Source organism: Grampus griseus, assembly GCF_964374135.1.
Source record: "Grampus griseus genome assembly, chromosome: 2".
NCBI lineage: Eukaryota > Metazoa > Chordata > Mammalia > Artiodactyla > Delphinidae > Grampus > Grampus griseus.
Genome location: NC_139018.1, coordinates 176,152,484 through 176,167,535, shown reverse-complemented (window position 1 = coordinate 176,167,535; position 15,052 = coordinate 176,152,484). Strand labels below are relative to the sequence as shown.

The following is a 15,052-nucleotide window of genomic DNA, read 5'->3' as shown; positions in this document are numbered from 1 at the left end:
AAGGTAAAACAAAACTTTTAGTTTTATTATTCTTAAGTGACCTGATAACTGTTCAAATAGCAGCAACGTGCTGGGTGACTACAGTCTATGGATAAGTGAAATGAATGACAGCAGTGTTATAAAGGATGGGAAAAAAGGAATTAAGAAGATTCTTTATAAGGTACCTGCAACTACCTGTGAAATGGTACAGTGTTACTTGAAAGTAGACCTAGATTAGTTGTAATGCATGCAGCGAACTCTAGGGCAAGCACTAAGAAATCTTTGATATGTTAAGAAAGAATAAATGGAATCATATAAGGTGTTCTACTAAAAGCAGAGAAGGAAGAAAGGGTGATAAAAACGTAAAAAAACCCAAGTGTTATGAATAGAAATCAGTGGCAAATATGGCAAATATAACTCAGCTATGTCAACAATCACTTTAAATATGAATGGTCTAAATATACCAATTAAAAGACAAAGACTGTGAGAGCAGATTAAATAAGGAAGAACCTACTGCCTACAAGAAACCCACCTTAAATATAAAGACACAGATCGATTAAAAGTAAAGGAATGGAGAAAGATAAACCATGCAAAGAAAGCTGGAGTACCTGTATCTATTTCAGACACAGCGAGAGCAGAACAGGGAATATTATAAGGGATAAAGGAGGGAATTACATAATGGAAACGGGGTTATTTCTCTGAGAAAACATAACAATCCTTAACGTGTATGCACCTAACAAGACAGTGTCAAAATACATGAGGCAAAACTGGTAAAACTGCAAGGAGACGACTCCCCTGGTGGCACAGTGGTTAAGAATCCACCTGCCAATGCAGGGGACAGGGGTTCAAGCCCTGGTCCGGGAAGATCCCACGTGCCATGGAGCAACTAAGTCTGTGTGACACAACTACTGAGCCTGCACTCTAGAGCCCACGAGCCACAACTACTGAAGCCTGTGTACCTAGAGCCCGTGCTCTGCAACAAGAGAAGCCACTGCAGTGAGAAGCCCATGCACCCAATGAAGAGTAGCCCCCTCTCGTTGCAACTAGAGCAAGCCCACCCTCAGAAACAAAGACCCAACACAGCCAAAAATAAATAAATAAATTTATTTTAAAAAAATTGCAAGGAGAAATGAACAAAGCCACTATCATACTCAGAAACTTCAACACTCTTCTATAAGTAATTGACAGATCCAGCAGGCAGGAAGTCAGTAAGGATATGGTTGAACCAAACAGCATCATCAAGCAACTGAATCTAACACTTCATCTAACAACAGCAGTATACACATTCTTCTCAAGCTCACACAGAACAAGACCGACCACATTCCGAGCCATAACACAGCTTAGCAAATTTAAAAGAACGGAAATCATACAGCATATGCTCTCTGATCACATGGAGTTAAAACAGAAATCAACAGAAAGCAGTAAAATCTCCACATATTTGGGAATTCACCAACAATTCTAATAACACACGGGTCAACGAAGACGTCTCAAGAGAGATAAATTTTTTAAATACTTTGCAATAAATGAAAATACAACTTATCAAAATCTGTGGGATGCTGCAAAAGTAGTGGTTAGAGGGAAAGTATAGCATTGAAGGTAAGAAAAACAGAAAGAACTAAAATCAGTAACTTAAGTGTCTACCTTAGGAAACTGAGAAAGAAAGAGCAAGGAGAAAAAAAAAAAAGAATAAAATACAAGCAAAAAGCAATAGAACTGAAACAAGAAACAGGAAAACTCAATGAAACCAAAAGCTGGTTCTTTGAAAAGATTAACTGATAAGCCTACAGCCAGGCTATCCAAGAAGAAAAATGAGAGAAACACAAGTTACTACCAATAGCAGAGTCATCAGCATTATGAGTCCCATGGATGTTAAGAGATAACAGAAGATTATAAATAATTCTATGCCCTCAAATTTGATAACTTACATGATTCCACCAATTCCCTCAAAGATACAAGAGACAAAAACTCTCACACAAAGATAAACAGGTGATCTAAGTAGGCTTCTATCTATTAAAGAAACTGAATCAATAATTAATAACCTTCCCAAACAGCAAGCACTAGGCCCAGATGGTTTCACTGGTGAATTTGAGGGAAAAATCATCCCAATTCCCTACAAGCTCTTCCAGAAAAAATAAAAGCAGAGAGTGCACTTCCTAACTATACACCTAACCATATACCAAGCACTGCTCTACTACCAACACCAGATAAAGACATTACAAGAAAGGAAAACTACAGACTAGAATCTCTTATGAACAGAGACGTAAAAATCCTCAACAAAACATCAGCAAATCAAATCCAACAATGTATAACACGAATTATATACCAAAACCAAGGGGCATTTTTCCCAGGAATGCAAAGGCTGGTCCAATATTCAGAAGTTATAATGTAAAATCCACCACATCAACAGGATAAGAAAAGTCATCTGATCATATCAAGAGATGCAAAAAATCATTAAAAAAAATCCAGCATCCACTTATGATAAAGACTCTCAACACACTAGGAATAGAGAGGACTTCCTCAACTTGATAAAGAATATGTATAAAAATACCTACAGTGAACATCATACTTAATGGTGAAAAGCTAGATTCTTTCCCCCTAAGATCAATAACAAGCCAAGGAGGTCCCCTCCTGCTCTCCATTCATACGCAATACTTTACTGAAATTCCTAACTAATGCTGTAAGAAAAGGAAACAAAAGGTATACAGATTAGGAAGGAAGAAATAAAACTGCCTTCGTTCATAGATGAAATGATTATCTATGTATTAATAGAAAATGCCAAAGAATCAACCAAAAAACCTCTGAAACCTACTAAGCGACTACAGCAAGGATTCAGGATACAAATTTAATATACAAAACTCAATTACTTTTCTATACACCAGCAATAAACAACTGGAATTTGAAATTAAATTAGTATCCAAAAATTAGGTATAAATCTAACAAAATACGTACAGAATATAAATAAGTACAAAAACTCTGATGAAAGAAATCAAAGATGATCTCAATAAATCAGAGATAGTCCATGCTCATGGGCAAGAATACATAATATTAAGATGTCAATTATTCCCAGTTTGGTCTATCTATTCAACATAATCCCAATCAAAATTCAAGCAAGTTATTTTGTTGATATGACAAACTGATCCTAAAGTTTACATGAGTAGGTGAAAGACCCAGAATACCTGAAACAATACTGAGAAGAGTGAGAGGATGGACACTACCCAACCTCAAGACTTACCATAAAGCTACAGTAATCAAGCTTCCCTGGCGGCACAGTGGTTAAGAATCCGCCTGCCAATGCAGGGCACACGGGTTCAAGCCCCAGTCCGGGAAGATCCCACATGCCGTGGAGCAACTACGTCCGTGCGCCACAACTACTGAGCCTGCGCTCTGGAGCCCACGAGCCACAACTAATGAGCCCACACGCCACAACTACTGAAGCCCACGCGTCTACAGTCCGTGCTCGGCAACAAGAGAAGCCACCGCAATGAGAAGCCCGCGCACCACAACGAAGAGTAGCCCCCACTCGCCACAACTAGAGAAAGCCCACACGCAGCAACGAAGACCCAACACAGCCAAAAAAAATTTTTAAAAAGAAAATAAAAGCTACAGTAATCAAGAAGGTAGTATTGGTGAAAAAACAGACAAATAGATCAGTGGAACACAATAGAGAGCCCAGAAATAGACCCACACAATAAAAATCAACTGACCTTTCACAGAGGAGAAAAGGCAATTCAATGGAGACAGAATGGTCTTTTCAACAATTGATGCTAGAAAAATCGGATATTCAATATGCAAAAATTTGAACGTAGACATAGAAGTTACACCTTTCACAAAAATTAACTCAAAATCAATCACAGAGCTAAATGTAAAAATTGTAGAGGATAACAGAGGAGAAAACCTAGGTGACCCTGGGTATGGCAATGAGTTTCTGATACATCTCCAAAAGCACGACCCATGAAAGAAAACTTAAGAGGAACTTTATTAAAATTAAAAACTTCTGCTCTGTGAGGACACCATTATGAAAATGAAGACACGTCACATGCTGGGAGAAAATATTTGCAAAACACATATCTGATAAAAGACTTGTACCCAAGAAAGACAAAGAAATGATAAAACTCAACAATAAGGGGGAAACAACCCATTTAAAACACAGACAAAAGATCCGAATAGACACTTCAACAAAGAAGATACACAGATGACAACTAAGCAACGAAAAGATGCTCCACATCACGACGTAAGAGAGCTGCAACTGAAACAGTCACGAGACACCATTACACACTTACCAGAACGGCCAACATCCACAAAACCGACACCACCAGATGCTGACAAGGATGCAGAACAACAGGCGCCCTCAGGCACCGCGGGCGGGAACGCAGAACAGCACAGCCGCTTTGAAGGCAGACTGGCAGCTTCTCAGGAAGCTCCAGTCTTACCACATGACCCAGGAACCATGCTGCTCGGCCTTCACCCAGATGACCGGAAGACTCAACGCCCACACAGAAACCTGCACACAAACGGTTAGCGGAGTTGCATTCATAACTGCCCAAGGCTAGAAGCAACCTTGACGTGGGTGAGGAGAGAACCTGCAGCCCAGAGGAGCTGGCAGCCTCCATCCTGAAGACGCGAGCTTCACACCTGCCTCCTGGTGTTTGTACAATACAGTTACTTCTTTTGCCTGACCGCCCCCTCCTCCCGCATAAATCCTTACCTGAGCAACTCGGATTCAACATGCAGGTTTTAGCTTAAACTACCGAATCCTCCTTGAGCACCTCTCAGAGGGCAGCACTGAGGGAGACACCTCGCGTGTCCCGTAACAGCTGTGAACACGGGCAGCCCCGGGATGCTGCAACTGCCCATCGCTGCATCTACAAGCCCTCTGGGGGGCTGGAGACGCCAGAAAACAAGGGGCTGCACCCGCCCTGCCGGAAAGCTTAGCCCTGGGGACCTACACGGTGTCTGGCATATAGTAAGACGTCAACAAAGACAGCGCCAACAAAGAATCAATCATCGGAAATTAAAACTACGTAACGCAATGTTATAAGGGTCTAGTGAGTTTTATCCTTACTCCTATAAGACTGAAATCACAGAAATACACACAGTAATTCAATCACATCAGGAAATTTTTCTTGAAAATAATCTGTTTGTGTTTTGTTGAAATACTTCCGAATCCCAAAAGGATAAAATTCAGATTGCTACCTTTTTTTTCTCCTGTCCCCATACATGTATGCAACTATTTGAAAGGGGAGAAAAAGCATACACGGCTATTTAAAAGGTACTAAAAGTTTGATATTCTTATCCTAGAAATCCAACACAATTGTGAATTAAGAACAAAAATTTCTTGAAGAAACAAAACTACCAGGCTTCTTTACAATAAATATAATACAGTTATGGAAGTCTTTAAGCCACATCTTGTTCTAAAGTGAACTGAAACCAGAGTATAAAAATACATACAACGCCACTGAATCAAATAAAATGTAAGGTAAGTAAAGGAATCTCAGTAGGAGAAAACACAAGGATGGGAGATAAATTTAGAAATGAGGTTCAGACACAAACTACACGATTCATGGTTCTGTGTATTTGCAAAACGTGGGTCCAAAATGTGGCTGTACGCTGACTGATGATCTATCAGCTTCACTAGGTCATGTGAAAATGGATACCCTTGTCTTGCCTCACATTATATATGGTATTTCCTAGGTCTTCTACCAGTACCATCTTTCTTCTGACCTCACCCTCAGCCTAACCCTTTTTCAGGATCTCGTGCTCAGAGTTTTTATTATTCAACTTTTCTATTTAGAAGTTTTTCTTTAAAAAAAGAAATCCGCAGGTAACACAGTACAGGATCATCATAGCTCTTTTCCAGCGACAAGCTCACAACCTCCAGTACTGCCCCAGAGTGGAGCTCAAAATTCTACGGTGGCATGTGCTACACCTGCCACAGACCCTGACACCAAACCTACCTCTTCTTAAGTATATTTTACATCAGACCAGCAGGCTGTCTGCATTCAAAACCGTGTGGTGATTTAACAACCACTTTCTTTTTCACCTAAAAGAAGATGAGAACTGTGAAAATCTGGGGCTAGCATAGAATCAGGTTTGACATCCACCCAGTTCTAACCCATATACCAACAGCGTCAGCTGCAGGCAGAAGAGCGTAACATCAGAGCACGTTATGATTCAGTCTAAAAACAACTCTTTTCAAACAAATTCCTTTTGCTCTGCTGAGATTTACGTCCAGAAGCCGAAGCCTTCTCTCCTCCACCCTTCAGTAGAGGCACTTGGAAGCCAGCTAAGCAGGCTGTCCCGGCTGTTTAAACTACTGTCCCATGAGACCTCCCTCCTGCAGGGCATCCTAGGCTTTCCTACTTGAAAACTAACATAATGGGTCAGTCGGAGGACACCCTGGAGTCCCCAGTGGGGAGTGGGGAGTGGTTAAGAAAGGGAGGACGTACTAGAGTTACACACTAAAGCTGATTTTAAAAATACACTTTACGGCAACTACTGAAAAACGTTTGGGACAGTACACACGCTGTTATGCTATTTAAAATACTAGCAATATCAATTCATTTGCTGCACTGTTTTTATAAACCAGATATCGATAACAGTTTGCTTCCTAGCCACTTAATTACGGACACATCCTTGGAATAACAACCTATGCTGAAAACTCAACAACTAGTGTAATGAAAAAATTTTTTACACATTAGTCTTATTCTATTAATAAAAATAACAACCATGTCTGTCAATTCTTTTTGGTCCTTCACATGCTGTGATAATTCATTTTTTCCTTAATAATTATATTTGCCTAACCTATATAACTACAAAAAGAACGAAGACCTTCGCTATCTTATTTGAAACTCACAAACAACCTTGTCAATAAGTATCATAATTTCCATTTTATAGGCAAGGAAACAGATAGTAGTCACGTTATAAATACATACAAACACACACACATCCATTGTTTGGGGGGCGTGTTTGTTTACTGATTAAGGAGTGATGATGCCATGTGAAACGTGTTTTATTCCTTCTCTCAAGAGATCAAATCAATCTAATCAAATCCATAGCTATCCAACTTCCAAACATTTAATACAGGAATATTTTCATGACTGCCTCAGGAAGTGATAAACTTCATCAATTATAAGCCCAAAACCATTTCTACCACATCCCAAGAGAGCAACTAAAAGACCTAAAATTATTCAGAATACAAAGGTATCTTGGCAATTACAGAAAAACTAAATAAACCAATAAAGCACTCTTTAAATGTATTGCTATGAGAGTGCCGCCTATCAACACGCTAACTTCTTGATAACCGCCACTGCCTGAAGCCCATGAACTGCAGCAAATCTGACAAGAGAAAAACACAGTAAGTATTGTCCTGTCCTGTGAAGCAACCGTCCCTCAGAAGTCACTCACTTCCAAATACTATACATCGGTCAAAAAGCCTCTCATCACAACAGACAACATAACAGGTCGAGCTGAATGGAGGACGGGACCAGATACTGTTGAGGCATACGTGTCCAGCTCGTCCAGCCTCGAGTAAGACTCTAAATTTCTTTCAGCTTGAGTTAAAAGAGAGAAAATGCAACTCGTATTTCCAGAAGCAAGAGTGGCATATTTTCCAGTAAGTTCCTTGTTCTCGTCTTGCTATTTTAAGAGTTCTGCTCACTCCCAGCATTGCTGTGCGGCAAGATCTGGTTTCTGGTGGCTGATCATTTCCACGGCGTGACGCGCGGCTAAAACGGTCTCCCACACACTGCTTTTTATTCCTACTTAGCGTCCCTGTATTTATGCACAAAATTCCGTTTCAGTGGCACTGTGCCAGGAGAAGAAACAGCTTTGCTAGAGTTTCACTTGACTTTATTAGAGGAAATTATTTTAAATTAATGTAGCTGCTGAACAGCTGTCATCCTCAACCTCAGAAAATATATTCCTTCTAATTTTTGCTGCGAACATTTATTTATTTAAGTTAAATTCCAGCTCATGAACGTTGACCATGAGGAGTCTAACCCTTCCTGCTACTATTTCACATTCCTTTTCTAAACAAGGGCAAGCACGGGCATGCTCCATCAGTATGCACAGCCAGATCACCACCATTAAGTGAAATCATCTATGTATTTTTGGTGGAATCCTTTTAACAACTTCCACGCCCGGCAGTGAAATGGAACAAGGCTGTTTTGTTTTCAGAGGGCAACAATTTGATCTCTGGTTTACTAGATGGCGCTCAAAATATTTTTCCATATGTTTTTCCGCGAAGATCATCTGACAACAGCATGGTTTACCTTGACTAGTGAATGCAGGCTTTTTTCACCAAACACATCCCAGAGGAAGGTCAGGTCTTCCTGGCTGTCCACATGTGGCCGCAGCTGGGCTGGCAGAGCCGCCAGCAGCTCATACAGACCTATAAAATGGAAATAAAACACAAAGCGTCACCGCAGAGTGTGATCTCATTAATTTCGCTTAAGGTGTGTGAAACTGACAGCTGGAACGTGTCACTTTTCCCGGATCTGTACTCTGGCCCATCAGGCAAAGCTCTTCTCCAAAGAAGCAAGGGAAGCTTTTGGGTTTTTAAATTCCAAAGATGTACGTATTAACAGGCCTGTTTTTACCTTATGCGGTGGTCATTTTACAGTCCTCCAAGTTTACATAACCCGAGACAGAAAATGTGTACAAGCTTTCAAAAAAAAAAAAAGAAAATGCATACATTCCTTTCCTTAATCGTTATTACATTTCCCTCAATGTTAGCCAAAAAGTGAAGTGAGTCATGAATAGGAAAAACTTCTTTAGAAGAGAAAATTGATAGCATGGTCCATTAAAATGGTTTTGTGGTTTCCAAAGAGTTCCTAATAATATATAGCTTCAAAAACATTTGCGTTACTGAACGTCCAAAATCAAGTTCCCAGAAGTAAGCCAGAACAAACCATACTTGGTGTGGCATTATTTGTAGCCACGCTTTTTTTTAAAAAAAAAAAACAATGACAACAACAAACTGCGTAGCACTTAGGCTAAATGAGACTCTAATTTGGAGGTACGTGATACCCCTGGAAAGAGTCAAGGCAACAGATGCAGGTTGCGCGTGCTCCCACTGGAAGCTCCCTGCAAGCAGACAGTAGCGCAGTGTCCTGGGAGCAGCCTGCACTGACCATCTGTCTCGTCCCCGGGACGGCAGACTCCTGTCCAAGAAATGCTGCAGCAGTGCCTGCCCGGGACTCTTCAGGGAGGTGACCTGGCAGAAGTCAGCATCAACTCAGAGCTCATGTTTCATTTTCCAGCGGGATTCCATGAGGTAAAAAGGACAAAATTCTTTTTATTTCTGTCTGCTGTCTACAAAAACACCGAGACCTCCTGGGGTCTACAACACATGGGACTGTTGCTATTTCTGGTCTGAATAAGAGCTGCTGTTCATTAGAAAGACAGCTTTACAAGATATTTAACCAGCGAAAACTCATAAATTATGGACTTCTGATTAGCGTGTCTGTTATCTTTCCAAAGCCTTATAATATTCTGATAACCAGTGATGATTCACAACCACATGCATGGGTACCACTTTGGAAGTCAGATACGAAACTTGAGAGATTTGATCAAACTGAAACATTCCTTGGGCTGTATCTGGCCAAAAAGATCCAAAATACTCCAGACAGGATAAAAGAAAAAAAAAAAACCTTCTCTCAACTGCATTCTTAAGTATTCTTGGTGGTTTATATTTATTCTCATAAAAACCTGGCATCCTGCCTAAACTAGCTCTTATTTACAATTCAGCAAAAATATTTTTACGGTAGCTCAACCTAAGTCAACGTATAATGATACAGGTCTCACTTTATACAAATATATACACACACACACACACAAATGTAATGTAATCACAATCGCCAAGATCAGAGATTCAAAACATGAAATTATGTAAAAAGAACGCAGAATTTCACTATTTTATTATTGATTTCAAGAGTGGTAAAAATGATTACCTATTCCTTAGTAATATCATTAGGGTGGAAAGACACTAATTCAACTGTGATATAATTTATGTGGTACAGTTCATGGGGGATTCAATAAGTTTAAATAAGTTAATACACTTGAACAGTCCTGCACGTGGTAAGTACTCAATGTTTCATATTGATGGTGAGTGCGACGGTGAGTGCGATGGTGAGAGCGATGGTGAGTGTGATGGTGAGTGTGATGGTGAGTGTGATGGTGTGATGGTGACAGTGACGGTGAGTGTGACGGTGAGTGTGACGGTGAGTCATGGTAAGTGTGACGGTGAGTGTGACGGTGAGTCATGGTGAGAGCGATGGTGACTGTGATGGTGAGAGCGACGGTGAGAGCAACGGTGAGTGCAATCGTGAGTGCGATGCTGAGAGTGATGGTGAGTGTCATGGTGAGGGTGATGGTGACAGCGATGATGAGTGCGATGGTGAATGCGATGGTGAGAGCAATGGTGAGTGCAATTGTGAGAGTGATGGTGAGAGTAATTGTGAATGTAATGGTGAGTGTGATGGTGAGAGTGACGGTGAGTGTTATGGTGAGTGTGACAGTGAGAGCGACGGTGAGAGCGACGGTTAGTGCGACGGTGAGAGCGACTGTGAGAGCGACGGCGAGTGCGATGGTGAGTGTGATGGTGAGAGTGATCGTGAATGTGATGCTGAGTGTGATGGTGAGAGTGATCGTGAGTGTGATGGTGAGAGTGACGGTGAGTGCAATAACCACTGGGTTATTGATTTTGACTGTTATTCGTCATTAGCATGACTAAAAATGCAGAAGTTCGGATCCAACAGACAGACCTAGATTCAAACCCCAGGTCTATACGCATTTCACATTACTTACCTGAACCTCGTTTCCGTCACGTGTTGAAAAAGAAATGGTAATGTACACGTGGTAGAACTGCACAGAATACACACACACACACACAGTCACGAGCACATGTGAAACCGAGGACATCTGAAAAACGTCAACCGATGGCATGGATGATGATCTCCGAGTTGTGACACGCTACTACAGTTATGCAAGATGTTACCACGGGGGGAACTGGTGAAAGTACACAGGATTTCTTTGTACTATGTCTTACAACGTGTGACACTGTAATTATCTCGAAATAAAGCTGAAACGTGCAACAGTTGCTGTAAGAATTCAATGGAACGATTGACAGGGTGGGCACTTGATTAAAATAACGATGCTCTTCTTTCCTTAGTGCGTCTCCTTGCAGCGAACGTCTCAGTGCATTGCTTCCGAGGGAAAACAACAGCTTAGAGACACCTGCCAACTGGACATGACACCATACTCAGAAATGAAACCACCCGCGTCTTTTCCATATGGGAGTTGTTCACTTTCCCCACGTACACCTTAGCTTCTTGTGGGAATAAGCCATGTTGGGTTTAATTTTCAAATAGTAGTAACTTCTCTGTTAGTCAAAGCTCAGAAGCCCGAGTTTTCTGTGTTTTTCCAGCTTTATGCAATCCTCATTCGTACGGTCCTCGAGTGGCAGTAACACTTGCTTCTCTTCACCTCCCACATCTGGTGCCAGAGAACAAGGCCAGAAGAGACAGGACAATGCCAATCATTTTTAAATTTAAAAGATGGTTATAAGAGCTCCTAGGCCAGGGCTGTATGTAGTGTCAACGCAGGCAACGAGGAAACCATCACTTCCACTCAAATCAGCAATCCAGGCCCCAGAAAGCACCTCGGTCCATGTCTAAAACTGGGTCTGTGATTCCACGTGCGCTTTAAAGTGTTCCTATATTCAGTTCCCAAGTCCCAATCATGAAGAATACTATGAAAGCCAAATAGTTTGGGTCCTTGAGATTCAGAGGGCCAGTAAAGAGAGCTGAGACAGCTCGGCACGTCTTTAAAAATTTTACCTAAATCCACTTGTTCCCTGCGCCATGAAACTTATCCTGTGCTCCTCTGTGGTCACCCCAGTTCATTCTAATAAACGTCTACGGCACCTGTGAACCCAGCGCATCCCTAGCTCTGAAGGTCTAGGACAAATCGGACGTGATTCCTGTCTGCAGGCGTCTACAGCGTAGATGACACCACAGGCTATTAGCAAAGTGAGTGCGGGACAGGGTCAGGCTGTGGAGGCAAGGGAAGGGGCCAGTCCCTCCAGGGGAGGGGACAACCTCAGGAGACCCTTCAGCAGGAACAACGCCGAGTCAGGGCTACGAGGGCTGCAGGCCCAAGAATCAGTATGCGTGAAGCTCTCAGAGCTGGAGCCCTGGGGACAGCACTAAGCGTAGAACATACCACCCTCTCCCCGGGGACCTTACAGTCTCGGATGACACAGAATGCATCTCATACATGAGCAAACACCAAGCAATCCTATTGGTCCAGGTAAACAGCCCAAACATTTTCCCTTCCAAGTGAAATAAACAGATGTTTAGGCAGCTGAAATAAATGAGTCATTTTCAGGGACGTCTCTAATATTTAAATTGTAATTTAGTTAGAAACATACACTTTGAATTATCTATTAAGTAAAATACATTAACTCAGATATTTAGTTTTTGCCCCAGTTGCACATTTCACGCAACCATTTTATTTAAATTCTTCAGAGTGAAGTTCCTCCTCATCATGAGATCATGTTCGCTTCTAGGTCAGTTGAGGCACAGCACTGCTTTGAATGTGGGAGACGCCTTCACTGAGAATCTGGGTGAAGTTGATGGTTTTTCATTTGTTCTGTGGCTCTACATTTTTGATCAACAAAACCACTTACCTGCTCCTTAAAATTCTATCAACTGCAAATGCGAGGTTTTTAACCCCTCTCCAAGGAATAACTAGATCTGGTTTAAACCAGATTGTCTCCTTTTATAAAAAACAATTCTGCCAAGGGAGCTCTCAATAATCCCCAAAATTATGAATTTCGGTTATATGTGAGTAATTTTGGCTTCTCCATTCAACACACATTTTTGTGCACGTAAATACACAGAGAACGCTCTCGCTAAGAGATTTTGTAAGGACCTGAATACATGCCAGCTCTCTCTTCTCTACGAGATCATTTTACAGAGGGAAAAAAAACTCACCTTCTATTTGGGCACATACGATAATAAGACACTGTCAAGGATGCCTGTGGATTTCAATAAACTTATTTCATAAAAGTGTTCCAACAGAAAAAAGCAGTATTTTTAAATTAGTGTATTTTATATATTGAGAGAAAAGAAATCAATAAGAGCAAAACTTAAATAGGTCGAGGGTGACTCGATTCATATGTGCAATAATTATTCTAGGAATTTTAAGAGAGCAATCAATGAAGGTCAGAGAAGCCTCTAATGGAGCTGGCAGGATAGATCTGAAGGGGGGAACACAGGGCCCAGAAGGGTGATCCTAAATTGAGGGCTAATGAATGTGTTCACAGTAACAGGAGCCAATCGCAGAGAGATGCGAAGATGCTTCGAAGATCTCCGAGTTGGCTCCTGAAGCCTACTGTCTAGGAACGAAGTACTGTAATCTCTTCTCCTCTTTCCAGAGGAAGGTTAGATGGCAAATGCTGGCTGTCTGACGTCACGAAGAATAATATCGTAAGGAGAATGCTTTCCGTACAGTATAAACTGCCCATTCTGCGAGCCAGTTCATTGAGTCAGCACATGTGTGGACCACAATCTTAATTTAATCACTTACGTACTTGATTGGAGCTCCATGTGCTACAGCTGGCTTCTCTGCAGCCTTGCTGCACTGCAGGGTAAAATACTTGTCATTTTCCTTAAAGATAAAAAAACTACAGTCGTCCCCTGGCATCCGTGGCTCACTGGCCCCAGGACCCGCCTAGGATCCCCAAATCCATGGCAGCTCACATCCCACAGCCATCCTCCCTATCTGTGGTTCCACAACAGCAGATTCAACCCAACGCTGACCACGCAGCACTGTATTTACTGAAACCATCTGCATATTAGTGGACCTGGGCAGTTCAAACCCATGTTGTTCAAGGGCCAAGGGTAAGCACTTTTTCTCCCTCAACAAAACCTACGGTCCGCGTGCGTTCCTGATGCCTTCCGAGGCAACACAACACGGAGGGTCGGCGGTAGCATCCTACAGGCGGAGGGTCGGCGGCAGCATCCTACAGGCGGAGGGTCGGCGGCAGCATCCTACAGGCGGAGGGTCGGCGGCAGCATCCTACAGGCGGAGGGTCGGCGGCAGCATCCTACAGGCGGAGGGTCGGCGGCAGCATCCTACAGGCGGAGGGTCGGCGGCAGCATCCTACAGGCGGAGGGTCGGCGGCAGCATCCTACAGGCGGAGGGTCGGCGGCAGCATCCTACAGGCGGAGGGTCGGCGGCAGCATCCTACAGGCGGAGGGTCGGCGGCAGCATCCTACAGGCGGAGGGTCGGCGGCAGCATCCTACAGGCGGAGGGTCGGCCGTAGCATCCTACAGGCGGAGGGTCGGCGGCAGCATCCTACAGGCGGAGGGTCGGCGGCAGCATCCTACAGGCGGAGGGTCGGCGGCAGCATCCTACAGGCGGAGGGTCGGCGGCAGCATCCTACAGGCGGAGGGTCGGCGGCAGCATCCTACAGGCGGAGGGTCGGCGGCAGCATCCTACAGGCGGAGGGTCGGCGGCAGCATCCTACAGGCGGAGGGTCGGCGGCAGCATCCTACAGGCGGAGGGTCGGCGGCAGCATCCTACAGGCGGAGGGTCGGCGGCAGCATCCTACAGGCGGAGGGTCGGCGGCAGCATCCTACAGGCGGAGGGTCGGCGGCAGCATCCTACAGGCGGAGGGTCGGCGGCAGCATCCTACAGGCGGAGGGTCGGCGGCAGCATCCTACAGGCGGAGGGTCGGCGGCAGCATCCTACAGGCGGAGGGTCGGCGGCAGCATCCTACAGGCGGAGGGTCGGCGGCAGCATCCTACAGGCGGAGGGTCGGCGGCAGCATCCTACAGGCAGACACTAATGCTTTGCTGCTTCAGCAACTTCAAGGAAGCGGGCCTGCAATTCTTTTTGCCATATCTAGGTAAGAGTACTACTGTAAAGCTGCCGTCACACTCCCCTCAGGAGCCTGTGTGGGTAACAGGCAGGGGTTCAGCCAAGGGCTGTGGAGGCAGGCAGCACTGACCCGATTCACCCGAGGCCACAATACACGGACCAGAAGATAAAGGGTCATCACCCTGC

General features: G+C 43.5%; 1 protein-coding gene across 2 annotated transcripts in view; it reads right to left on the bottom strand.

Moving 5' to 3' along the window:
• MPP7 (MAGUK p55 scaffold protein 7) overlaps positions 1 to 15,052 on the bottom strand; it is a 278,434-nt gene that overhangs the window by 154,969 nt on the left and 108,413 nt on the right. For both annotated transcript variants that reach the window (XM_082649281.1, XM_082649280.1), the window contains exon 3: positions 8,250 to 8,368. In XM_082649281.1, the coding sequence (XP_082505407.1) occupies positions 8,250 to 8,368 (119 nt within the window). The remainder of the gene's footprint in view (positions 1 to 8,249; positions 8,369 to 15,052) is intronic.